We start from the raw sequence: 27,534 nt of genomic DNA, 5'->3' as shown, positions 1-27,534 counted from the left end.
GGTGCCCGATATGTTTGCATTTCTTAAAGTTCAAATAAAGGTGCTTCGACTATAGAGGGTACAGCAGTTAGCAGACACTCTGTTCTCCCTCCATCACTCTTATGTATACCTGTCCCTCCATGCAGAGAAACAATGGCAGCGCCATCAAAATGTGGGTCGACAGATCCACTACTGGATCAAACATCTTGCACTGAGGTGGCCGTGGGGAGCCAGTCCCACAATCCATGTGCTCTATTGCACAGCAGATCCCAGTAGGTCTCATCATAGGCAGTCCCTCGAAGTGAGGATGACTTGCTTCTATGCCAAAAAGGGATGAGTTCACAGGTGTTTCAACGAAGGACCTAATATTCCAGATCCCGAACTACATGTTGAAGGGTGGAAGATGCCTATGCGTTAATTTTTTTAACGTGTGGTGGCCGTTGCACACCAGCCACCACACGGGCTTGACAGAGCTCGGTCTTTGTCCAGTGACAAGGATTACCCAAGACGACTGGAGACCTGCTCTGCTGCACAGACCCAGTGCGCACACCTATGGCAGTGTGGGATGGCCCGTGCTGCCCCTGGGCCCACGCCTCTCTTGGGCCCCGGTCACTTCCCTCCACAAACTCTTGCTGCTCCTTCGCCCCTCTAGAGTCCAGCACTCAATGTCCATTAGAATGAGGAGGGCAGAGACTGCTCTCCCTAGACAAGACCGGGGTAGGTGTTGAGATGCGGGGGAGGATGAATCATAAGGGTGCCTTGCGGTGTACTTGTCTCGAAGAGGAGGCGCACTGTGGTGAGATGATCCTTCATCTTAAATGTTACTTCTGCAACCAACCATGACTCATCATCATTAGCTTATTTTATGTTGTAGAATTGCTGGCTATGGGATGTGTGAAACCACAATCCAGAGACTTGAGCACAAAATCTCGGCTGTCACTCCAGTGCAGTATTGAGGGAGTGCTGCACTGTCGAAGGTGCTGTCTTTCGGATGAGACATTAAACCGAACCCCTTCTGCTCTCGAGTTGACGTTAAAGATCCCATGGCACTATTTCGAAGAAGAGCAGGGGAGTTCTCCCCGGGCTCCTGGTCAATATTTATCCCTCGGCTAACACCACTAAAAACAGATTATCATTGCTATTTGTGGGAGCTTGCTGTGTGCAAATTGCTGCATTTCCTACATTCCAACAGTGACTACACTTCATTGGCTGTAAGGCACTTTGAGACGTCCTGAGGTTGTGAAAGGCGCTATGTAAATGCAAGGCTGTCTTTCTGTGAATACTTCATCACGAGCGTTTGTGTCGTGTTAGTGGCACCGGCTCCTGACACAGTCTCGCGTAGCCAGTGACAATACCAAAACAAACTCGCTGGACTCATTGTGACCAGTGGCCTGAAGCACCCAGTTTAAAACAGAAAACAGGATCCGAGGAGTCGACATGTTCACTCCGGTGTTGCTGTCGGTTGAGTGAGGTTTGCAAATCACGGGGCTGCTGAGTACAAGTGACTACGGGCGCCTTCTGATCTCTAGTCTTTGAATTAGCTGATGCGGACAATACAGTTGATATCAGTGGAACCAAGGTAGGGAGGGACTCCCGCTCCTTATTGCTAGATTCGGAGAGAAGTTGCAAGGCAGAGCGATTTGAAGAAGAACTTGCATTTCTATATCATCATCATCATCATAGGCAGTCCTTCGGAATCGAGGAAGACTTGCTTCCACTCTTAAATGAGTCCTTAGGTGGCTGAACAGTCCAATAGGAGAACCACAGTCCCTGTCACAGATAGGACAGATCGTCGTTGAGGGTAGGGGTGGGTGGGACAGGTTTGCCGCACGCTCCTTCCACTGCCTCGCTTGATTTCTGCATGCTCTTGGCAATGAGACTCGAGGTGCTCAGCACCCTCCCAGATACACTTCCTCCACTTCGGGCGGTCTTGCCAGGGACTCCCAGGTGTCAGTGCATTTCTGTCGCGCCTTTGATGACCACCGGACGTCTTGAAGCACTTCCCAGCCAATGAAATACTTTTTGAAGTGCAGTCACTGTTGTGTTGGAAACACGGTAGCCAATGTGCAAACGTCCACAAACAACAGTGAGATAATGACCAGATAATCTGTTTTTTGCGATGTTGGTTCAGGGATAAATATTGGTAGGAGGGAAGGAATTCCCGAATGAAGAGTCTCTCCTCTGATGGTGTTGGGGACGTGCACAGGAGAATGAACAATTGAACCAACTTGCGTTGACATAGGAAGCCATCGGAAGAGCACAGGCTGGGTTGTAGGGCTGGCGGAGGGTGCCGAGGTTGGTTGGGTGAAGTCAAGGAGGGATTTGTAAATAAGGATGAGGATTTTGAACCCAGTGCACTGAAATCCAAACCACGATTTCTTCAACCCACCAAACGATTCACAAATACATGCCAGACTTGTTGCATAGCAGTTGACTGCATTACATTCTTATGAGGGCTGCTTGTATAGAATGCCTTGTAAAACAAAATGCACAGCGGTGGAGAAGCCAGACATTACAAGGACAGAGCACGTCACTGAGGGTTTTGTTGAGTTGGTGAGATGTACTTGGAACAGTGTTTTATTTAAAATAAAACAAACAGCCAATTATGATTCCACACTTCTACATTACAAGCGTGAATAACGCTGTGGCCTTGATTCCGTTCACTTCTGTTATCGAAGATATTTATTTGTACAGGATGTCTTGCTGAAAGATGCAGCTCATGCCACAAACCATTTCCTTCCTGAATACAGACAAGAAACGAAAGAAGAACAAACATGCATGTTTATAGCACCTTTTCTATATCCTCAAGGTGCCCCAAATCCCTTCACGGCCAACAAATTACTTGTAAATTGTATTCACTGTTGCTTTATAGGCAAATGGAGCAGCATCCCATAAACTGCAGTGAGACAAATGCCCAGCCATTTTGTGATGCTGTTTTCTATTTTTTTTATTCATTCATGGGATGTGGGCGTCGCTGGCAAGACCAGCATTTATTGCCCATCCCATAGTGCCCTTGAGAAGGTGGTGGTGAGCCGCTTCCTTGAACCACTGCAGTCCGTGTGGCGAAGGTGCTTCCACAGTGTTGTGGGGGAGGGTGTTCCAGGATTTTGATCCAGGGACGATGAAGGAATGGCTGATATATATTTCCAAGTCAGGTTGGTGTATGACTTTGAGGGGAACTTGGGAGCTGGTGGTGTCCCCATGCGCCTGCTGCCCTTGTCCTTCTGGGTTGTCGAGGTCGCGGATTTGGGAGGTGCTGCCGAAGGTGGATAAATGTTACCCCAGGGCACCAGGAGAACTCCCTGCTCCTCTAGAATTAGAGCCATGGGATGCGTTCTGTCCACCTGAACAGACAGTCGAGATCTTGGCTCAACATCTCATCTGAAATGGGGCAACCTCTGACACGGCAGCACTCCCTCAGTGCTGTGCAAATGTACCATCCTGAATTACGTGCTCAGGTCCTGGAGTGAGGCTTGGACCCACAACATTCTGAATCGCAGACGAGAGTGCTGCCATTGAGCCAATAAAAACGCGAACTAAATAATTTGTGTCACTGTTCTTCCGTCTCTTTCCTCTATGGTGATAGGAGACTGGAGGGAGCCGCACGCAGTTACATGGGCACACGGGCTCTGAATCCAGTCCAGGCTGATCAGGTTCAAGTCCTCTTTCTACCGATTTCTAAACCGAGCTTCAGAACAGTGTCGACCCATTTCCCAATAGGCAGCCTATTTTTCCCCCAACGTCTTAATTAGCCTGTGCGGTTCCTGGAGCAGGGGAGGGATCGGTCTGAAAAGCTGGGTGATCCTGAGCCCAAATTTGGTACTGAAGTGGCAGTCTTACTCAGTCGAGCGTGACTGGTGTGAGAAATAACAAATTGATGTTAGAAGGATTTCTCTCCCTCTCTGTTTAGGGATATGCTGCAGATTACATGCTGTCTCAGCACGAGAGCAAGTAGATGGATTCATTGTCGAGGTGACCTTCATTCTCTTTGTCACAGTAATAAGGGAGGGAAGCCCTAATTGACGATGGAAATTGGCAGATAATCTCAAGTCCTCTTGTACTTAGTCTGTCACAATGTTTCGTGTTTGATTGGGTATTCGAATACCCAAATCAAATTGCCAGTATGTGCTGATAAGATGCACATGATATCAGTGTGTATATATAAAAAACCTTGAGTTTGCACTTCCTGTTGGCCTTTCCTTGTTCTAAATTCTTGTGTCTGCATTTAGAGTGGAAAGTGTTCATGTTAGCATCTCGTGTTGTAATTGAACACTCCCCTCAGTCGAAGTGCTGCAGCGCCACAGTGGTGGGAGGGTGTAGTTGCGGCATGACTCGTTTACATGCCCCCTTTCCATTATAAATGTGGACATCAATGTTCCCTTTAAGCTGTGTGGCCGCGCAGTGCTCTGGAGCTCCCGTGCAGCCGGCTCACCGGCTTTTACATGGGGGATAAACCGCGCATTGTGCGGTATTTTGAATCAGCCATGCAGCCCTTAAAGGGGCCGCACATCCAAAATAAACATTAAAGGGAACAATGGTGGACATAGGAAAATATTAAAGTACGGTTGGACTTTACGTCTTGGAAGTCAATTTCACCTGTTTGGACGAGTCCAAATATTTCCGGTTTTCAACTCTACTTCACCTGAAGATTGCACTTGATCTTGACTCCCCGTGTGAGACACGACAGGAGATCGACTAGTATTCTAAAACTCTTGTGGACAGGAAGTGTGCATATACATAAACTTAACCTCCTGTTGACTCAGTTATTGGTTATCCATTTTATGGTGGCTATTTTCAAAGTTGAATGCTTATGTAATCAGTTATAATAAGAATTTGCTATGTAAACAGACTCCAGTTGCTGACTACAGCCTCTATGTGGTGATATAGCTACACTGTTTGGCTGTGTTTTCATTTGAACGGTGTGCAATGCCGCGAGAGTTTTAAGAGTCCTCAGAAAATGCTGGCAGCCTGTCCCCTGGTTGCCTCAATCATGCTCCAGACCCAACGCAACCTGTGAATGACCGGTGCGCGCTCAGAACAGTCTGGATGCAAATTCATCGTGACTGCGAATTGCATTGTGTGGTGTCTCATCCATTTTTGCAGTTTTCTGAAATTAAAAACAGAGTGCTCAGCAGGTCCGACAGCATCTTCAAAGAAAAACAGGCTGATTAGCGTGGGACACATTGGGAACATTTCCCGCACTCTCTGCACTTTGTTGAAATCCTCTGATAACCCTGCAAGAGGGGAGAATAATGGAATTAATTCACAGCTCTAAAATAAAGTTGTGCACGAATTGGGTGTCGATATGTGCACTGTTTGGAATGATTCACTGTATTCTGCTTTTCTCTAGGTGTCGTCGATGGGAAGTGCACCGCACTGGAAATTGTGGAAGCGTTGGGGTAATGCAAATGTCATCCTTTTTTTCACTGTCTTAATTAGCCTTCTCTTTGGTCTGGGAGCAGGACAGATGTGTACAAAAACACTGACAATCTCTAGTTATGCTTTGTCGCTGTGTGTCTTTCTCCCGTCCTCCCCAGAAAGCACCGACTCATTGGTGGGATATAGGCTCCCTGGGTACTGCTGACTTCAGATGCTTCATGCAAGTGACCCGTCTTCTTCATGTCAGCATAGACGGTGAGGGTTACTGACAACTGGGCTCGATCCTGTCCTACTTTTAACGGCAGTCACTGGATAGTGGATCAGTCGGAACCTGGACTGATTTTATGTTCCCTCTCTCTATTCCAAGGATTTCTAATTTTAAATTGACGGGAATGGTAGCGTAGTGGTTATGTTACTGGACTCGTAATCTAGAGGCCTGAACTAATGATCCAGAGACATGAGTTCAAATCCCATGATAGCAGCTGGGTAATTTAAATTCAGTTAATTAAATAAATATGGAATAAAAAGCTATTATCAGTAACCATGGAACTATCGGATTGTTGTAAAAAAAAAACATCCGGTTCATTAATATCCTTTGGGGAAGGAAATCTGCCGTCCTTACCTGGTGTATATGTGACTCCAGTTCCACAGTAATGTGGTTGACTCTTAACTGCCCTCTAAAATGGCCAAGCAAGCCACTCAGTTGTATCAAACTGCTGTAAGAACCCTTCGCCACATGGACTGCAGCAGTTCAATAAGGTGGCTCACCACCACCTTGAGGGCAATTAGGGATGGGCAGTAAATGCCGGCCTTGCCAGCGATGCCCACATTGCATGAATTAATTTTTTTTAAATCCTGAGTTCAGCAAAAATCAGGAATTATTCTTGAAACCCTTCTATGCTTTGAACTGAAATGTGCACTCTGAAACTTGAAGGGCATTTATCACGTTGAGCCTTTAAGCTTTATTAGCTTTTTGTTTTTCTGCTGACCCTTTGTGTTCTCTGTTGAAAATACAGAATTGTGTTTTGATGAGCTACATCCCCCAATATTTAATAAGGAATTTGCATTTTTCATGTACAATTAAAGCAGTTTATAGAGCACTGATCCATGCTGAGCTGAGTTTGATTGACTGTTCGTTGACTCAGGTGGTGATGTCGGTCGTTATTACTTGTTGAGTATTCAATTTCTAGCATTTGCATAAACAAGAGGATTGTTCAACTCTACGTTATAATGCAAATTAACAATTCTGTGGGTAAATTGTACAACAGTTGTAAATGTGTACATACTAACGGGAGGAAGCCAATTAGCCCCTCAAGCCAATCCCTTCACTCAATTAGATCATGGCTGATCTGAGCCTCAACTCAATTCATCAGCCTTTGTTCCACATCGCTTGATCCCCTTATCCAACCAAAATCTATGGATCTCCGTCTTGTTGAAAAGTTCAATTGACCCAGCATCCGCAGCCTTTTTGGGGAGCGAAGTCCAGATTTCCACTACCACTTGTGTGAAGATGTGCTTCCTGATTCACTCTGAAATGGCCCAACTCCAATTTTACGATTGTGCTGAATTCCCCCACCAGAGGAAATCGTTTCTCTGTATCTACCCGATCAAATCCCGAAACACCTCGAATCAGATCACCCCTGAATATCGTATACCTTCTGATTGGGATCCAATGACTCCTGTTGGAGAGTGCAGGTCTATCGATGCTGGTTGAGCTTGGAGTGAGTTTGCCTCTGGTGCCCTTGATGGTACAGTCGTGTTGGTACTGTCTGCCTGAGGTACTATTGCTGCCTGCAGAACTGTATTTTAGAAAGAGTTGGCGTCTTGAGAGGCTGGGAGGAAAGATACCACTGGGAGTTGGTACTTCACCCCTTACTTAACATTCCAGCAGTAATTGTATGTTGTGAACTGAATGGACCAGAGCATTAGCCGGGTGCATTCTAATTGTACTCTTTTCATATATTTTGATTTTCAGAACATGTTTAACGAATTCCGAGCCAAGAACAAGAGGCCGAGGGGTACAGCTCCTCTCTCAGGTCCTGCTGCTGACTTATTCTTCTCTCAATCAAAAAGAAGGTAAGCATTGTTTGCACGGATTGGGAAGATGCTAAGTGAATTGTGCTTAAATATAATAAGTAGCCACAATAAGTAAGTATGGGAAGTTTCCATATACAGTATGGGTGGAGGGAGTATGGGAATTTTCCATATACAGTGTGGCTAGGGGGAGTATGAATGTGTGTCTCAATCTGTACATCTCATTACCACAACCCGGCACTGCTTTTACCCAAATCATTGAGTGTTTCCTTGATTTGGAGCAAAGTGACCTTTCTCTTCTGAATGTTTCTGATAACAGTGCGCACTCTGTTTTACTGAGTAATGTAACTCAGAAATGAGCATTCGGAGGAATAATGGGAGTGAATGGACTGTCTTTGTTGAACTTGGAAATGAAATGTTTGGCACATGTTTCTCCACTGTAGTGAAAGGGCACTCTGTCATCATGACTTTGCAGAACGGACAATGAGCTCAGCTCACAGGGGGCGGAGTATCCAGTGGGAGAAATCTCTGTAGGGATAATATACACACTGGTCAATCTCCTGTGGCGTTGCTCACATTGAGTCAGAGGTTACGCCGTTTTATAACAAGGGTGTTATCAACAGAGGGTGACAGGAAAGTGTCACAAGAAGTAAGTGTGATAATTATATGCTATGTGCACACCCCACTTTTTGTTTTTGCAGAGGATGGGTGGGGTGGTGGTGGAACCAATTCCACCCTCTGGTGGAGAACATTCATTTCTGTACTCTGGGGCAGACAGCTGGATAATCATGTCACTTATGGAGAAAGTGTCTGCATTTCAGAGAGGTTCTATTTGTTTTTACTGGGTTTGCAACTTGAGATCAGCCTGTTCCAAAGTTAAAGAAAGAAAGACTTGCATTTATCATCTAAAAGTGAGTTCTCAGGTGACTGTACAGTCCAATACGTGAATTACAGTCTCTGTCACAGGTTGAAGGAAAGGGTGGGTGGGGAGCCTGGTTTGCCACACGCTCCTTCCACTGTCTGCGCTTGGTTTCTGCGTGCACTCGGCATTGAGACTTGAGGTGCTCAGCCCCCTCCCGGATGCTCTTCCTCCACTTAGGGTGCTCTTGGGCCAGGGATTCCCAGGTGCCGGAGAAATGCCACCAAAGCGCTGGAGAAATACCACCAGCGCTGCCTCCGCAAGATCATGCAAATCCACTGGGAGGATAGACGCACCAATGTCAGTGTTGCATTTATATAGCACCTTTCACAACCATCGGACGTCCCAAAGCGCTTTACAGCCAATGAAGTACTTTCCTGAAGTGTGGTTACTGTTATAATTTAAGAAATGCGGGCAGCCAATTTCTGCACAGCAGGTTCCCACAAACAGCAATGTGATAATGACCAGATCATCTGCTTTAGTGATGTTGAGCGAGGAATAAATATTGGCACCAGGGAGAACTCCCCTGCTCTTTTTCAAAAAAGTGCGGGGATCTTTTATATCCACCTGAGAGCAGAGGGGGGCAGAGCAACGCTCCTTCAGTACTGCGCTGGGAGTGTCAGCCTGGATTTTTATGCTCCAGTCTTTCAAGTGGGAGTTGAACCCACCACTTTCTGACTCCGAGGCAAGAGTTCCACCCACTGACTGACATTCCAACTGCAGGAAAACAATGAACTTTCATTCCTTTAGCTTAATTATTGTCTTCTTAAAAGCAAGGTGCTTGCCACTGAATTGCCCCATAATATATTCCGGTGCTCGCTGGAGTCTCCTGGTTGCTATACTTTATGCTTTAGAGAAGATGCAGCCTGGGAGCAGCCATTTTGCATCATCCAAAGGATTGGACCTTCCAACAGTACATCACTCCCTCGGCCCTAAACTGAACCGTCAGACGAGATCCTAGAAATCTTGTAGTGAAGTTGCATTCTCAACTCTCCCAGCCGAGCCAAACTGACAGTGATTTGGCACAAATAGGTGAGGATAAGGGGTGCTTTAAGTTACGTCATGACTTTACCTGAAGTTTTGAAGTTCGTTTTTCTATTCATCAGTCATTTGAGAAGGTTCCGAAGTCGCAGTGTGGTATTTTGGTCACCTCGGCATGATATGTGGGTACATACCCTAATGTCTGCAATGGAATGGTCTGGTGGTGTAGTGGTTATGGAACTGGACTAGAAATCCAGATGTTGAAAGTTCCGATCTTACCATGGTAAGTTGTGATTGAGCTGTGAATTTGCAGACCAGTTGACAGAAAGACTGACCACGAAAGCTACCAGATTGTTGAAAAAAAAAACAAGCTGGATCAGTAATGTCCTGCAGCCTCTACCCAACCTACATGTGACTCTGGTTCCCATACAATGTGGTTGACTCTCTGTACCCTGTGAAGTGCAAACCACTATGTTGTACCACCTTGGGCAGCTGGAGATGGGTCATCAGTGCAGCCCTGCCAGAGTCGTCAAGACCAAGAACAAATGAAAGAGAAATTATGACTTTAAACTTACTTTTCTGTCTTTCAGTGGAAGTTTTGGCTGTCTTCTATATAGATCGATTGAAGGATCATCACCTCATCACACCTCATGTATTGCATGGGTTGAAAGCCCTGGTAAGGATAATTTCTGTTGGTTTATTTTGTGCTTGTTAAGGTGAAGATTGCCACTGTTGCAAATGCTTTTCCATTTTTTTCTTCGAGTCAGTATCAAACTTCCCAGATCAGGTGCAACAGCTTAGAGTTCCCTCTCCTCTTGTCCCAACAATATGCCTCACAAGAGCAGCTCCTGCAGCATTGAGACCTTTCCAGTGCCACAGCGAGCAATCCTGATGCTTTTTAAAAAAAAAAAAAAAAAAAATTTGTTCATGGGATGTGGGCATCATTGGCAAGGCCGACATTTATTGCCCATCCCTAATTGCCATTGAGAAGGTGGTGGTGAGCCGCCGCTTTGAACCGCTGCAGTCTGTGTGGTGAAGGAACTCCCACAGTGCTGTTGGGGAGGAAGTTCCAGGATTTTGACCCAGCGACAATGAAGGAACGGCCGAAATATTTCTGAGTCAGGATCGTGTGTGACTTGGAGGGGAATGTGCAGGTGGTGATGTTCCCATGCGCCTGCTGCCCTTATCCTTCAAGGTGGTAGACATTGCGGGTTTGCGAGGAGCTGTCAAAGAAGTCTTGGTGAGTTGCTGCAGTTTATCTTGCAGATGCTGCACATTGCAGCCACGGTGTGCCAATGGTGGAGGGAGTGAATGTTTAAGGTGGTGGATGGGGAGCCAATCAAATGGCCTGCTTTGTCCTGGCTGATGTCGAGCTTCTTGAGTGGTAGTGTATCCAGGCAAGTGGAGAGTGTTCCATCACACTCCTGACTCCTTGTAGATGGTGGAAAGGCAATGTTACCTGCTAATTTCTTTGGGGGTGCACGGCACCTTTAAGGGGTTGGTGGCCCATTCACAATTTTGCGCATCGCGAAACCTAATACTGGATGGGCCAGTCCTGGGCTACGTGGGACCAGCAGAGAGCTACACGGCCGCTCGATCTTCCTCACTGCAATGCTCCATCTCACTATCAACAAGCGTCCCGCTGGAGTGAAACTAAACTATAGAACCAGTGGGAACCTGTTCAACCTACGTCGCCTCCAGGCTAGATCCAAGGTTGTCCCATCCCTTGTCACCGAACTTCAGTACGCGGACGATGCCTGCGCACACTCGGGCTGAACTCTAAGCCATTGTCAACATCTTCACCGATGTGTACGAAAGCATGGCCCTTACACTAAACACCTGTAAGACAAAGGTCCTCTACCAACCTGACCCTGCCACATAATACTGCCCCCCGGTCATCAAAATCCACGGCTCGGCCTTTGACAACGTGGACCATTTTCCATACCTCGGGAGCCTACTATGAGCAAGGGCAGACTTCAAAGACGAGGTCCAACACCGCCTCCGGTGTGCCAGTGCAGCCTTCGGTCGCCTGAGGAAGAGAATGTTTGAAGACCAGGACCTCTCATCTGGCACCAAGCTTGTAGTCTACAGGGCAGTAGTGATACCTGCCCTCCTATATAGCTCAAAGACGTACTATATACAGCAGATAAACATTGGAGAATTACCACCAGTGCTGCCTGTGCAAAATCCTGCTAATCCACTAGGAGGAAAGACGTACCAGTGTCCTCACCCAGGCCAACAGCCCCAGTATCGAAGCGCTGACCAGCTCCGTTGGCCGGGCCGTATCGTTCGCATGCCCGATATGAGACTCCCTAAGCAAGTGCTCTACTCGGAACTCCTGCACGGCAAGCCATCCCCAGGTGGGCAGAGGAATTGCTTCAAGGAAACCCTCAAAGCCTCCCTGATAAAATGCAACATCCCCACCGACACCTGGGAGTCCCTGGCCAAAGGCCGCCTTAAGTGGATGAAGAGCATCCAGGAGGGCGCTGAGCACCTCTCGTTTCGTTGCCGAGAGCATGCAGAAAACAAGCGGAAGGAGCGTGCGGCAAACCTGTCCCACCCAACCTTTCCTCCAACTACTGTCTGTCCCACCTGTGACAGAGACTGTAATTCCCGTATTGGACTGTACAGTCACCTGAGAACTCACTTTTGGAGTGGAAGCAAGTCTTGCTCGATTTCGAGGGATGATGATGACACGGCCGCTTAGCTTAGAGGGAACATTGGTCAGGAGGTGAGTCATTCACCACAGAATCCCCAGCCTCCAATCTGTTCTTGTAGCCACAGTATTTATGTGGCTGGTCCAGCACCGCCCCCCCCCCCCCCCCCCCCAGGATGTTGATGGTGGGAGGTTTGACGATGATAATGTCATTGAAGGAGAACAAAGAGAGGAAAGTATGTGTTAAACGGAATAGTGGTGCAGCTCGCCATCAGAGCTGTGATCTGTGGATGAAACAGCCAGCACCATACTTTGAGTTTTCCTACATACGAGCGGTCACTACAGTTTAAAGTAATGCATTGGTTTTGGGAACTTCATGTTGTTGTTGTACAAGGCATTGGTCAGACCCCATCTGGAGCGCTGTGTGCTGTTCTGGTCACCTCGTTGCATAGAGGACATCCTTCCATCTAGTCGGAGAATCTAGAACAAGGGAGACCGAAGCTTAGAATTCAAGCAAAACCAGTTAAAGCAAATTCAGGGACAAACTGCTTCACAGAGTTGAGAACATGCTGCCGCAGCAGGCCATAGACGTCAAGTCAGTCGAAGTGCTTCAGAGTGAGAGAATTAGTTGGGAAGTAAGAGTATTAAGGGATATAAGAGAAAGGGCAGGGGAATTGGAATTAAGAAGATTGAATCATGGTTAGTCAGCAGAAGAGCAGGCTTGGCAGCTGAAAGGCCCTGTTGCTGTGTTCCTTCAGGAGAGTGGAGCAGTGGAAATTATTCTGCAGAGCAAAGATAAATCATGAGGAAAAATTAATGTTATTAGGTCCGTTTATTAAAAAAATAAATAAATACAGGAGACTTCAAGGTGACAAAGTTTACAAGATTACGAAGGGAATTGGTAAAATTGATCCTGACAAATCATTCATAATGTGAAGGGGTCAAATCCCAGGGGTCAAGTTCAGACCGAGGAAGTCGGGGAGTCAGAAGATAAGTTAGTGTGTAATTATTTTCCCCAAAGGACAACAGTTGTGGAACAAGTTACTAAGGAAGGGCAATGACTCGGGCAGTATAAACAACAACAATTTGTATTTATATAGCGCATTTAACGTAGTAAAACAGCCCAAGACGCTTCGCAGGAATGTTACGAGACAAAAATTTTACATCGAGCCACACAAGAAATTAGGGCAGATGACCAAAAGCTTGGCCAAAGAGATGGGGTTTAAGGAGAGTCTTGAAGGAGGGAAGCGAGGGAGAGGTTTAGGGAGTGAGTTCCAGAGTTTAGGGCCTTGGCAGCTGAAGGCACGGCCACCGATGGTTGAGCGATTTGTAATCAGAGTGCTCAAGGGGCAGAATTTGAGGAGCGTAGACATCTCTTGGGTGGGGGGGTTGTGAGGCTGAAGGAGATGAAAGATGGGGAGGGATTTGTAAACCAGGATGAGAATTTTGAAATCGAGACTTTGCTTAACTGGTAGCCAGGGGTGATGGATGAGCGGGACTTGGTGCGAGTTCGGATACTGGCAGTTTTGGATGACTAAGTTTACGTCGGGTAGAATGTGGGAGGCCAGCCAGGAGTGCATTGGAATAGTCAAGTCTAGAGGTAACAAGGGCATAGATGAGGGTCTCAGCAGCAGATAAGCTGAGGCAGGGGCGGTGACGGCCAATATTTCAGAGGTAGAAATATTCGGTTTTCGTTATGCTGCGGATATGTGGTCGGAAGCTCATTTCAGGGTCAAATATGACACCAAGGTTGCGAACAGTGTGGTCAATGTTAAATGGGTGAAGTCACAACTGGATGGGTTTGATGATGAGAATGCGGGCAGATGGAATGATCGCTGAAACAGGGACAGGCTTGTTGGACCCAATAGCCTTTTCCTATTCCTAAAAGTTCTTCTGTCCTTGCATCTGGCCATTTAATGTTGCAGGGTCTGGTGAAGGGTGACTCGGTGTGTGGGCCAGCAACCTTTATAGTAGGAGATGCTAGTTACAGGGCTCCGAATCAACGAGTGACTTTACCAGCTGGGGCACATCTCCAATGTACGGTTCCTTCTTGCAGAGAAAAGAACAAATTAATTTCATGTTTTTAAAATATAAACTAATTAATATGGAGAACTTTTACATCAATAGCACGTCCCTCCCCACCTTACTAAAAAGCCACTCAAACGTTCTCCTTTGCATGGACAATCACAAGGCTGGCACTTCGATCCAGTCAGTAAGGATTCATTGTTCCGAGAACGAACAGCGGAGTCAATGTGTCACAACAGCTGACGCTGCAGTCGGGTGAACGATTTGAAGTTTGAAAAAAGTTCCCAAAATCTCACCGAGATAAAATTGGGGATCGGAGTGCGTCAAAGTTTTGCACTTGCCCCGTATCCGTTGTATTTCAGATGTCTGTTTGTTACAGATGCAAAACGGTGTTTTGAAACAAAAACACACACAAAAGAACGTCAGTCACTGATTTGGAGTTTGATATTTACAAGCAGTGCCCGTGATTTGACTTCAGTTTATAAGTGGCAACAATTACCTGGATTTGCCCATAAGATTTGGAGCAGGAGTAGACCATACGGCCCCTCGAGCCTGCTCCGCCATTCAATAAGATCACGACTGATCTACCTCAACTCCCTTTTCCTGCACTATCCCCATAATCCCTCGATTCCCTTGGTGTCCAAAAATCTATCGATCTCTTTCTTGAATATGCTCAACGACCGAGCATCCACAGACCTCTGGTAGAGAATTTCAAAGATTCACAATCATCTTAGTGAAGAAATTCCTCCTCATCTCTGATAAATGGTCGTCCCCTTATCCTGAGACTGACCTCTAGTTCTAGCCAGGGGGAAACAACCTCTCAGCATCTACCCTGTCAATCCCCCTCTCAATCTTGTCGGAATGAGATCATCTCTCATTCTTCTAAACTGCAGAGAGTAGAGGCCCATTCTACACTATCTCCTCATAGGACAACCCTCCCATCCCAGGAATCAATCTATTTAGATGTGTGGCCTTGCAGCAAAAGGTCCAGATTAGCTCGATACTCTCCGGCAAGGGTAACTGGATGGCAATCAGGACCAGGAACCCTATGTATATACAAGAGGCCAATTGTAACCCCTTTCTCCCCTTCCTCGTCCCCATTGCCGCTACTGAGATCAGCAAACTCCGCACAGTCGAGGGATTAATGCTTGGAGCTACACCATGGAGTGCATCTTGCTGATGTTGGTGCAAGCCGAATCATTGTTTTAATATGATGTCGGGGCAGAGCATCCTGCTGCTGGATGAGCAATGAGATATCGTCATTGAGTTCTGTGGAGGGGTGTGTTTTGCAGGCTGACTTCCGTCCGCTCTTTCTGCCTTGACTGTTTTGTCTTCTGTCCTCAGAGCATGAGCTCGGTGCTGCCAGAAGGGTTGGCTGTCGTGATTCTGAAGGCATTGTTCCAGGAGGTACACGTTCAGGTGAGTGTCATGTGCTAAACGCCAGAAGGTCCTGCAAGACACAGCACTGCAGAAAAAGAGAAAGCCCGGGTTAATGTTTTGGGTCAAGACCTCATACCGAAGCCTTGCTGGGGTGGAGGGTTTAATCCCAACTGTTAACCTGTCTCTTCTCTCTTCAGGAGTTGACTGGCCTGTGGCATATTATATTGAGTAGATTGGGCCTATACTCTTGGGAGTTTGGAAGACTGAGAGGTGATCTGATTGAAACATAAGATTCTGAGAGGGCTTGACAGGGTAGATGCTGAGAGGTTGTTTCCGCTGGCTGGAGATTCTAGAACCGGGTGGGGGGCATAGTCTCAGGATGAGGGGTTGGCCATTTAAAACCGAGATGAGGAGGAATTTCTTCACTCAGACGGCGGTGAAATCTTTGGAATTCTCTACCCCATAGGGCTATAGATGCTCAGTTGTTGAGTGTATTCAAGGCTGAAATAGATACATTTTTGGACTCTGGGGGAACTCAGAGATCGATTGGGAAAGTGGAGTTGAGCTCGAAGATCAGCCATGATTAGGCCTATACTCTCTGGAGTTTAGAATCTGTTACATTTTGAACTTTTGTTAGTTCTGACGAGGGGTCATTGACCTGAAACATTAACTCTGTTTCTCTCCATTGGATCTTACTATTTGCCCATTATTAATGACCCGAGGATGGTCCTATTATCTAAGCTGTGCTGCCACTGTACCGTTAACGTCCATAATGCGATTGGAAGTGATGTAAGGTCTTCGAGCATTGGAGCCCCTTGTTATTTATTCTGCGGGTGGAGAGTGGGCCAGACCTACTCCTTAGCCCCACGTGTCGGGTGCAGGCCGGAAGTATTTTGTGCGTGTGTTTTTTCTGACATGTCTTTTTCTTTCTTTAGTCCCTGTTGCAGTCTGATAGGCATTCAGTATACAGCATCATCACCAATTTCATGGACACCAGAGAGCAAGGTATATGTTGTGGATTTTCATTCCTATTGCATCTCACTTCCCCTTTAAAGGGAATTTCTGTTACACAGCATCATAGGTTGGCTATGGCTGAGGAAGGCAATTCAAGCAGATCGCTCCAGGAAAATCCATCTATCTCCCTCCCCCCATCCCCAATCAGAGCAACCCGCTGCTTAATAAAGGATTCCACGTTTTTTGCCTCCAGAACTCGACCTGAAAGTCCATTACATAGGCAGAAGAGGAGGCCATTCAGCCCCTCAAGCATGTTCTGCTACTCAGTTAGATCACTGCTGATCTGTACATCAACCCCATTTACTCCATATCCCTTGATACCCTTGCCTTTTAAAATTCTATAGCTGTCCGTTTTGAAAATGTCAATTGATCCCCAGCATACACCGCCTTTTGGGAGCAAGTTCCAGATTTCAACTACCCTTTGCGTGAAAAATTACTTCCTGATTTCACTCCTAGGCCTGGCTCTAATTTAAGGCTTGTGCCCTCTTGGTTTGGATTCCCCAACATGGTGTAGCTCCAAGCTGCATAGATTAATGTGGTCCCAGCATCTGTTCTTTCCGAACACACTCCAGTTCTGATGACAGGTCACCGACCTGAAACGTTAACTCTGCTTCCTCTTCACAGATGCTGCCTGACCTGAAATTTCCAGCATTTTCTGTTTTTATTCCAGATTCCAGCATCCGCAGTATTTTGCTTTTGTTTCCTTGTATCTATATCTCAATCATTTTAAATAACTCATTACAGGTGGGACATCTGGAATCTGGACACCGGGCAAATCCATGGCGGGGTCGTCTGGAAAATGTTCCAAAATCTGGACTCCCCCACCTCGGCCGCCCGACTTCCCCGCTCCTCAGCCTGACCTCCCTCAACCTCCGGTGGCCCGACCGACCCCCCCCCCCCCACCCCCGCAGACCTACCTCTGCCCGACCGACCTCCGGTGGCCAGACCGACCACGCCTGATCTCCGGTGGCCAGACGGACCCGCCCCCTCCCCCCTCCCCTACCTGGCTCGGCCCAGGCAAAGACGTTCCAGAAATACCCGGAACAGCCTGGATCCCGAGATTTCCGGATTTCGGACATCACACCTGAACAACTTTCCCACATTACAACAGTGACTACACTCCAAAAGAACTTCATTTGCTGTGAAGCGCTTTCAGACGTCTGGTGGTCGTGAAAGGCACTAGATAAATGCAAAAACAAGACAAAAAAAATCTGTCCTCGTAATATAACCCTTCAAGCCCTGGTATCATTCTGGTGAATCTGTACTGTGCGCCCTCCAAGGCCAATATATCCTTCCTGAGGTGCAGTGCCCAGAACTGAACGCAGTGCTCCAGGTGGGCTCTGACCAACACTCCATACAACTGAAGCATCACTTCTTCCCCTTGAGATAAAGGCCAACTTTTTGTATCTGTGCACTAGCTTTGTGATTTGTGTACTGAGACATCTGAATCCCTTTGCTTCTCCACAGCTCCTAGTTTCTCGCTATTAAGAAAATATTCTAATTTACCTTGCTCAGATCCAAAGTGGGTGCCCCCACACTTCCCCCACATTGAACTCTATCTGCCATCATTTTGCCTACACACTAAGTCTGTTTATGTCCCTTTTGTAACTTCTTCCTCACATCCTCACTGTGCCTCCCAGCAGTGTCATTGAGGTCATCCAAACCTCGGCTGCCCGTATCCTAACTCACACCAAGATCACCCATCACCCCCTATGCTCGTTGACCTACATTGGCTCCCGGTTAAGTAACACCTCGATTTCAAAATTCTCATCCTTGTTCACAAATCCCTCCCTGGCCTCGCCCCTCCCTATCTCTGTAATGTATTTCAGCCTCTTAAACCCCCGAGATGTTTGCGCTCCTCAAATTCTGCCCTCTTGAGTATCCCTGATTGTAATCGCTCAACCCTCGGTGGATATGTCTTCAGCTGCCTCGGCCCCAAGCTCTGGAACTCCCTCCATAAACCTCTCCGCCTCTCTCCCTCTCATTCCTCTAAGAAGCTCCTTAAAACCTACCTCTTTAATCAAGCTTTTGGTCACCTGCCCTAATTTCTTCTTGTGTGACTCGGTGTCAAATTTTGTCTTATAACACTACTGTGAAGCGCCTTGGGATGTTTTACTATGTTAAAGGCGTTATATAAATATAAGTTGTTGAATATGGTGAAAAGCTGAGGCCCCAGTATAGATCCCTGGGGAACACCACTTGTCACATCCTGCCAATCAAATAGCAATTCCTTTGTCCCTGCTTTCCTACCTCCCAACCAATTACCAGCCCATATCACAAGGTTATCTCCAGCTCCATGTGTTATTCATTCTTTGTGCAAAGAAGGACATGACCCTAGTCTTGAATGAGAACCTGCGCTTCCTTACCGTAGTCAGGTTTTAACTGGACCTCCTGTTCCAGCTCTACCTTTTTTACACTGCATGCTATCTGACATGCCTCAATCACTCATCTGCATGCAAATCCAGACCATTGGAAGCGGGCCATTACTCGTGTTGCCAGTGCACAGGTCAACTTTACCTGTACCTCGCCTAACTGGCCAGCCTTCACGATAGAGGTTAGACAGTAGGTGATGGCTTTTCGATTGTGGGTAGTTTCACAACTAAGCCTGACCTTGTTCTCCCATGACGTAGAAGCATACGTTTTGGAGCAGGGACCACTGGATGGCTATTTGAAGTGAGTCCAATAGTATTGTCCTAATTTCTGAATCAGTTGAGATTGGCGAACTGCGGAGACTGAAAAATTGCTCGGTCTGTATGGTAATACCTTTAACTGGGTCACTATTGTCCTTTAGGGAAGGACCATTCTGGCCTATTTATGACTCGAGATCCACACAAATGTTCTTGACGCTTTTAACGAAAAGAAAGACTTGCATTTATATAGCCTCTTTCATAACCTTGGAATGTCCCAAAGGACTTTGACATAAGAAAGAGGAGCAGGAGTAGGCCATTTGGTCCTCGAGCCTGCTCTGCCATTCAATAAGATCATGACTGATCTTCCACCTCAACTCCATATCCCTTGATTCCCTTAATATCCAAAAATCTATCGATCTCTGCCTTGAATATACCCAATGACTGAGCCTCCACAGCCCTCTGGGGTAGAGAATTCCAAAGATTCACCACCCTCTGAGTGAAGAAGTTTCTCCTCATCTCAGTCCTAAATGGCTGACCCCTTATTCTGAGACTGTGACCCCTGCTTCTCGACTCCCCAGCCAGGGGAAACCTCCCTGCATTTCCCCTGTCAAGCCCTGTAAGAATTTTCCAAGTTTCAATTTAGATCACCTCTCTTTCTTCTAAACTCTAGAGCTTTGCAGCCAATGAAGTGCTGTTGAAGTGTCATCACTGTTGTAATGTAGGGAAACTCATTTGCACACAGCAAGCTCCCAAAATCAGCCATGTGATAATGGCCAGTTTTAGTGATGAGGGATAAAGAAAGAGTAAAACTACCTCTATACTGTCCATCAATATACCTCAGCCGTGACCATGGAAGAGTGCTCCCTACTCAACCAGTGAGGCACTTTTCCTTTGTCTGATACCAATCTTAAATTGTGTCTATTCTGAGTGAGCGAATGAGCTGCAAACTGTACATTTCTTGTGGATTTTAGCAATTTTTTTTTGTTGTCCTGTGCTTAGAGCTGAAGGGTTTGGCAGCGGACTTCACATTTGGTTTTATTCAAGCGATGGATGGAGAGAAAGACCCGAGGAATTTATTAATGGCCTTTCAGATCTCCAGGGACTTCATCACCAACAATTATGAGCTCGGTATGTATTTTCCTGCATGAGTCAGCAATTGATGTCGACGGACACGGCTAGAATAAAAGCCCACAGGACAAATCTCACAAAAACCCATGTTGTTGAATATGTTTCTCATGCGCGACTCCTAATTAAATCACCTTGGATCGGTACCGCTGCGAACTGATGTTCCCTGTAAGCTGCGCTTGGTTCCACGTGGCCTGATTCTTTTAGTGCGTGGTCCCTTTAAATTTCCACGAATGCACGGTATTTACAGCGGGGAAGTCCGTAAGCGGCCTGCACGGGACCTTGCCTGTTGCTGATCGTCCAGCTTCGAGGGCACATTGCTGTTCACACCAGCTGTGACCCCACCAGAATGTCATCCTGCTCAAAAATGTGCTCTCCTCGGGCACAACTCCAGTTTATAACAGTAAACAGGGCATTAATGTTGGTTACATTTTCACAGCTTAATAGTCGTAGTATAAATATTTCACACATCCACCATTACACGTCACTAAAAACCTGCTGGCACTCTCCTCCTTCAGCTCATTTATATATTTTAGTGTTTGAGTCAGTTCAGTTTCTGACAGCCCAGATGCTGTATGGGAGCTTGTTTTTTTTTTCTGTTAGGCTATGAGGCAGATTGAGCCACCCTTTCTTGCCTCCCTCTCCCACACCACCACTCCAGACAGTTGCAGAGTTGCATTAACCTCTGACTCCCTCTTGATGCCTGAATTGGTAAGCGCGCTCCCTGTTATAGAACCTAGCCATTAGGATAAGAGTTTGCAGAATCCCATCAAAATCTAAGGACGGTGTTGCGGTTGTCCTTAGTGTCCCGCACCCTGGAATGGGGGAAAAAATCAACTGGGTTTCCAGCTCCTAAGCACTATCCAGTAACTTCCCCCTTTAAAAGGTGCTTGTGTGGACGTGGGATGAAAACAAAATCAGACTCCGGGCGATGCTTCCCTGTGGTTGAAAAGCCTGCTGCCACTCACGAGGCTTGTGTAGGGGGAATGGCCACTGGGGTTAACCAAAGGAAGGAAGAACTTGTATTTATATCATGACGTCCCAAAGTGCTTTGTACCCAATGAATTATAGTCACTGTTGTAGGAAACACGGCAGCCAATTTGCAAACAGTAATGTGATGATCAGGTAATCTGTCTGGGTGATGTTCATTGATGAATAAATATTGGCCAGTAAACTGGGTGAGCTCCCTGGCTTGTCTTCAAATAGTGCTCTGGGATCTTTGACACCCACCTGTGAGAGCACATGGGACTTCGGTTTAACGCCACATTCGAAAGACGGCACCTCCAACAGTGCAGCACTCCCTCGATACTGCACTGGAGTGTCAGCCACGATTATGTGCTCAAGTGTCGAGAGTGAGGCTTGAACCCACAACCTACTGACTCCTTGGCGAAACAGCTACCCAGTAAGCCATGGCTGTCACATCGGATAGCGACCAGAGGGCAGTTGGTGCACATGGGATAACACCCCAGGATATAGCGGCACCCTTAACAGTGGAAGAGAGTGAAGGTTGAAACTAATATATATATATATATTTAAATAGATTACTAAAGACAATCTGTTTGGTGTATATTAAATGGAATTAAGATCTAAAAAGGTGCATTTTATTTAGATCTAATCGATTTTAGTTTGTCTTCTGCTGAGCAATTGATTGCTGTCTTTCTTTTTCAGGGACTTTTGTGGAGGAGCTCTTTGAGGTCACTTCATGCTATTTCCCAATTGATTTTACACCAGTAAGTCGATGTTTGCTTTGAAGATTGTTATTTTTAATGTACCGGTTTACAGTACAGGGGGTGTAAACAAGCAGAGACTGTAGGGGCCGGCCCTTGCAGTTGGAGTATAATGTCAGAAAGTGTGAGGTCATGCACTTTGGCAGAAAAAATCAAAGAGAAAATTATTATTTAATGAAGAAAGATTGCGAAGTGCTGCAGTACAGCGGGACCTGGGGGTACTTGTGCATGAAACACAAAGGGATAGTATGCAGGTACAGCAAGTGATCAGGAAAGCCAATGGTATCTTGGCCTTTATTGCAAAGGGGATGGAGTATTAAAGCAGGGAAGTCTTGCTTCAGCTATATAAGGTATTGGTGAGACCACACCTGGAATACTGCGTGCAGTTTTGGTTTCCATATTTACAAAAGGATATACGTGCTTTGGAGGCAGTTCAGAGAAGATTCACTAGGTTGATTCCGGGGATGAGAAGGCTGACTTATGAGGAAAGGTTGAGTACGTTGGGCCTCTACTCATTGGAATTCAGAAGAATGAGAGGCTTATCGAAACGTATAAGTGTATGAGGGGGCTTGAGAAGGTGGATGCAGAAGATGTTTCCACTGATGGGGGAGACTAGAACTAGAGGGCATGATCTTCGAATAAGGGGCCACCCTTTTAAAACTGAGATGAGGAGAAATTTCTTCTGAGGGTTGTAAATCTGTGGAATTTGTTGCCTCAGAGAGCTGTGGAAACTGGGACATTGAATAAGTTTAAGACAGAAATAGACAGTTTCTTAAATGGTAAGGGGTTATGGGGAGTGGGCAGGGAAGTGGAGCTGAGTCCATGATCAGATCGGCCATGATCGTATTGAATGGCGGAGCACGCTCTAGGGGCTGTATGGCCTACTCCTGTTCCTATTATGTTCTTTGTGCCACTTCACTTTTCTTTCTTTTGGTCAATGTGGCAAAGATCCATGTGTTTCCAAAGAGCAGTAGATCTCGAATAGATTCTCAGTTGAAGTGTATTAGTTATAGATCCTGTTTGTGCAGCTCCTGTCCACAATTCTTTCTTCCCGTTGGCATGCTTTTTGGCCACGCATTTCTGTCAATATTTACTATTGTAAATAACTTTGTCAACATAGAAAAGTTAAATGAATAATGTTAACGGTCATGGCGTAGTGCACGCTCTGGCTACTAGATGGATTTGTGGGCTGAATTTCTGAATTTTGCTTCCCAATTCCATGACTATTTTTTGTGTGTCTATGTATGGGAGCTAAAGTCTGTCAATTCTTGGAAGTTGGGAAGACCAATGAACTAAGGAGTTTGAGTCTTGGGACCCTGGAAAAGATTGAATTGGAGGACGAGACTTCGATCTGAGTCCAGATTCAATACTGTGGAGATGCAGGGAGAGGAAAATAGTTTTGAATTACTTCTGAAGTTTAGAGGGAGCAAAAGTTTGGACAAGTCTTTAGCGTAGTAGCAATAACATAGAAGGAATTGCAACAGCAACAACAACTTGTATTTATATAGCACCTTTTAATGTCGTGAAACGCCCCAAGACGCTTCACAGGAGCATTATGAGTTAAAAAATTTGACACCGAGCCGCATACGTAGAAATTAACGCAGGTGATCCAAAACTTGGTCAAAGAGGTAGGTTTAAGGAGCGTCTTGAACGAGGAAAGAGAGGTGAAGAGACGGAGAGGTTTAGGCAGGGAGTTCCAGGACGTAGGGTCTAGAGGAGCGCAGACATCTGTGGGAGGTGGGGGGATTACAGAGATCTGAAGGGGCGAGGCCATGGAGGGATTTGAAAATAAGATTGAAAATTCTGAAATCGTGGTGTTGCTTAAACAGAAGCCAGTGTAGGTTGACGAGCACAGGGGTGATGGGTGAGTGTTTTCATCAAACCAGTCCTGGTGTTTTCTGGTTGAGTAACCAACTGTCTTTTCACAGGCGCTGGTTATGGAGGCCTGGAGGGCAGACCAAGCGCTGTGGGCATTGAGCACCTCGGGATCATCAAGGCACGCCAGATTGGCTGTGAGGCGCTGGCTGTATAGGGCTCTCTTAGCTGGGTCTTTAAGTGCCCCGGCATTAATTTTTTTGTGGCACTGCTTCTGCTGTCCCCTCTGCTTTGGGGCAATGTTAATATTGATGATGGATTCATTAGGCAATGGTCCATTCAGCAGTGGCCAGCTCCCGTCATGGTGCAGGTGATGTGCACATCCTTGCAATCCTTGGCTCGAACAATGACATAGTCTAGCAGGTGCCAGTGTTTGGAGCGAGGGTGTTGCCACGATGCCTTGTATTTGTCCCTCCAGCGGAACAAGGTGTTGGTGATGAGGAGTTCGCGTTCAAGATATTTTGTCAGGATTAGGGTGCCATTGGAGTTGGATTTCCCTACCCCTCTCTGCCAATCACGCCTCCCCAAAGAGCTGTGTCTTTGCCAACCTTGGCATTAAAGTCTCCTAGGAGGATCAATTTGTCGTCCTTGGGGACGCAGGACAGGGATGTCTCGAGGTTGGAATAAAAACTCTCTTTAGCCTCATCCGCTGCATCGAGTGTTGGGGTATACGCACTGATGACTGTGGCACATTGGTTCCGGGATAGGGTAAGGCGAAGGGTCATCAGGTGTTCGTTAATCCCGCAGGGGGAGTCTTTGAGGTGCCCGACCAGTTCATTTTTGACGGCAAAGCCGATTCCATGAAGGCGGCATTCTTCCTCTGGTTTTCCTTTCCAGAAAAAGGTGTAACCTCCACCTTGTTCCTTGAGCTGGTTTTCCCCTGCCCACCGGGTCTAGCTGAGGGCGACGATGTCGATCAGGAAATCCAAGAACTAATAGATCGTAAACGCAGAGCATTTTTGAGCTTCAAGCAACAACCAAACTCGGGAGCTACAAAGCAACATTACAGACAGCTCAAGGCTGAGGTCCAACAAAAAACTCGGGACCTAAAGAACAGGTGGTGGATGGAGAAAGCACAGGTGATGCAATAACTGGCTGACAGCCACGACATACGAGGATTCTTCACTGCAGTCAAGGCCACCTATGGTCCAAACTCCCAAGGCCCCACCCCACTCCTAGCAAAGAACGGGGAAACACTCATCAAGGACACCGAGGCTATCCGGGCCGGCTGGAAGGAGCACTTTGAAGATCTCCTCAATCGAGACTGCCTTTGACTCAAGTGTTCTCAACTCCATCCCGCAGCATGCAACCTGCCACCACCTCAGTGATATTCCAATGCTGCACGAGGTAGGCAAAGCCATAAAACAGCTCAAGAATAACAAGGCTACGGGTGCGGATGGAATTCCTGCTGAGGCGCTAAAACATGGCAGAGAGGCGCTGTTGGCGCGGATACATGACCTCATCTCATTTGGAGGGAGGAGAACATGCCGGATGATCTCAGAGATGCAGTAATCGTGTCCATTTTTAAAAAGGGAAACAAATCCGACTGCGGCAACTACAGAGGAATCTCCCTGTTATCAACCACTGGGAAGATTGTCGCTAGAGTCCTCCTCAACTGTCTTCTCCCTGTGGCTGAGGAGCTCCTCCCGGACTCACAGTGCGGATTTCGTCCCCGACGGGGAACAATGGACATGATCTTTGCAGCACGACAACTGCGGAAAAATGCAGGGAGCAGCGCTAGCCCTTATACATTGCCTTTTTCGATCTTACAAAGGCCTTTGAGTCTGTCGACCATGAGGGCTTATGGAGTGTCCTCCTCTGTTTTACGTGCCCCCAAAAGTTTGTCAACATCCTTCGCCTGCAGGCCGTGATCCTTACCAATGGATCCGTTACAGACCGAACCGGGGTCAAACAGGGCTGCGTCATCGCTCCAACCCTCTACTCAATATTCCTCGCTGCCATGCTCCACCTCACTGTCAATAAGCTCTCCGCTGGAGTGGAACTAAACTACAGAACCAGTGGGAAGCTGTTTAACTTACGCCGCCTCCAGACCAGGTCCGAGACCACCCAAACCTCTGTCGTTGAACTGCAGTACGCAGACGACACCTGCGTCTGCGCACATTCTGAGGCTGAACTCCAGGATATCGTCAATGTGTTCACCGAGTCATATGAAAGTATGGGCCTTAAGCTTAACATCCATAAGACAAAGGTCCTCCACCAGCATGTCCTCGCCGCACTGCACTGCCCCCCCCAGCCATCAAGATTCACGGTGCGGATCGCGACAACGTGGACCACTTCCCATAGCTCGGGAGCCTTTTGTCAGCAAAGGCAGACATTGATGCGGAGATTCAACATCGTCTCCAGTGCAGCCTTCGGCCACCTGAGGAAAAGAGTGTTTGAAGACCAGGCCCTCAAACCTACCACCAAGCTCATGGTTTACAGGGCTGCAGTAATACCCGCCCTCCTGTATGGATCAGAGGCATGGACGACTTACAGAAGACACATCAAGTCGCTGGAGATATATCACCAACGATGTCGCCACAAGATCCTGCAAATCCCCATGGAGGACAGACGCGCTAACATCCTCAGCATTGAAGCACTAACCACACTCTATTAGCTTCGCTGGGCAGGCCACTTAGTTTGCATGCCAGACACGAGACTCCCTAAGCAACTGCTCTATGCGGAGCTCCTTCACGGCAAACGAGCCAAAGGTGGGCAGCGGAAACGTTACAAGGACACCCTCAAAGCCTCCCTGGTGAAGTGCGACAAGGAGGCAGAATATTATCTGAATGGTGACAGATTAGGAAAAGGGGAGGTGCAGCGAGACCTGGGTGTCATAGTACATCAGTCATTGAAAGTTGCCATGTAGGTACAGCAGGCAGTGAAGAAGGCAAATGGCATGTCGGCCTTCATAGCGAGAGGATTTGAGTATAGGAGCAGGGAGGTCTTACTGCCGTTGTACATAGCCCTTAGTGAGGCCACACCTGGAATATTGTGTTCAGTTTTGGTCTCCTAATCTGAGGAAGGACATTCTTGCTATTTGAGGGAGTGCAGCGAAGTTTCACCAGACTGATTCCTGGGATGGCAGGACTTGATATATGAAGAAAGACTGGATCGACGAGGCTTATATTCACTGGAATTTAGAAGAATGAGAGGGGATCTCATAGAAACATATAAAATTCTGACGGGATTAAACAGGTTAGATGCAGGAAGAATGTTCCCGATGCTGGGGAAGTCCAGAACCAGGGGTCACAGTCTAAGGATAAGGGGTAAGCCATTTAGGACCGAGATGAAGAGCAACTTCTTCACTCAGAGAGTTGTGAACCTGTGGAATTCTCTACCACAGAAAGTAGTTGAGGCCAGTTAGTTAGATATATTCAAAAGGGAGTTAGATGTGGCCCTTACAGCTAAAGGGATCAAAGGGTATGGAGAGAAAGCAGGAATGGGGTACTGAAGTTGCATGATCAGCCTACTCCTGCACCTATTTTCTATGTTTCTTTCACCACTGATGGGCCGAAGACCACCCTAGGTGGAGAAAGTGCATCCTGGAGGGCGTTGAGCTCTTCAAATCTCAGCGCTGCAAGCGTGAGGAGGTCCAGCGCAGGCAGTGGAAGGAGCGTGTGGTAAATCAGTGCCACCCGCTCCTTCCCCGACTAATATCTGTCCCACATGTGACCGGGTCTGTGGCTCTCGTGTTGGACTGTTCAGCCACCAAAGAACTCACTTTAGGAGTGGAAGCAAGTCTTCCTCGATTCCGAGGGACTGCCTATAATGATGATGATGATGATGATGATGATGATGATGATGGGT

At 47.0% G+C, this 27,534-nt stretch overlaps 1 protein-coding gene across 2 annotated transcripts in view; it reads left to right on the top strand.

Moving 5' to 3' along the window:
- mms19 (MMS19 homolog, cytosolic iron-sulfur assembly component) overlaps positions 1-27,534 on the top strand; it is a 109,616-nt gene that overhangs the window by 6,955 nt on the left and 75,127 nt on the right. For both annotated transcript variants that reach the window (XM_070876435.1, XM_070876436.1), the window contains exons 2-8: positions 5,330-5,378; positions 7,334-7,434; positions 9,883-9,968; positions 15,318-15,392; positions 16,289-16,358; positions 19,997-20,125; positions 21,791-21,852. In XM_070876435.1, the coding sequence (XP_070732536.1) occupies positions 5,330-5,378; positions 7,334-7,434; positions 9,883-9,968; positions 15,318-15,392; positions 16,289-16,358; positions 19,997-20,125; positions 21,791-21,852 (572 nt within the window). The remainder of the gene's footprint in view (positions 1-5,329; positions 5,379-7,333; positions 7,435-9,882; positions 9,969-15,317; positions 15,393-16,288; positions 16,359-19,996; positions 20,126-21,790; positions 21,853-27,534) is intronic.

Source organism: Pristiophorus japonicus, chromosome 3 (genome assembly GCF_044704955.1).
Source record: "Pristiophorus japonicus isolate sPriJap1 chromosome 3, sPriJap1.hap1, whole genome shotgun sequence".
In the NCBI taxonomy this organism is placed as follows: domain Eukaryota; kingdom Metazoa; phylum Chordata; class Chondrichthyes; family Pristiophoridae; genus Pristiophorus; species Pristiophorus japonicus.
This window is presented reverse-complemented; position numbering and strand designations above follow the sequence as displayed.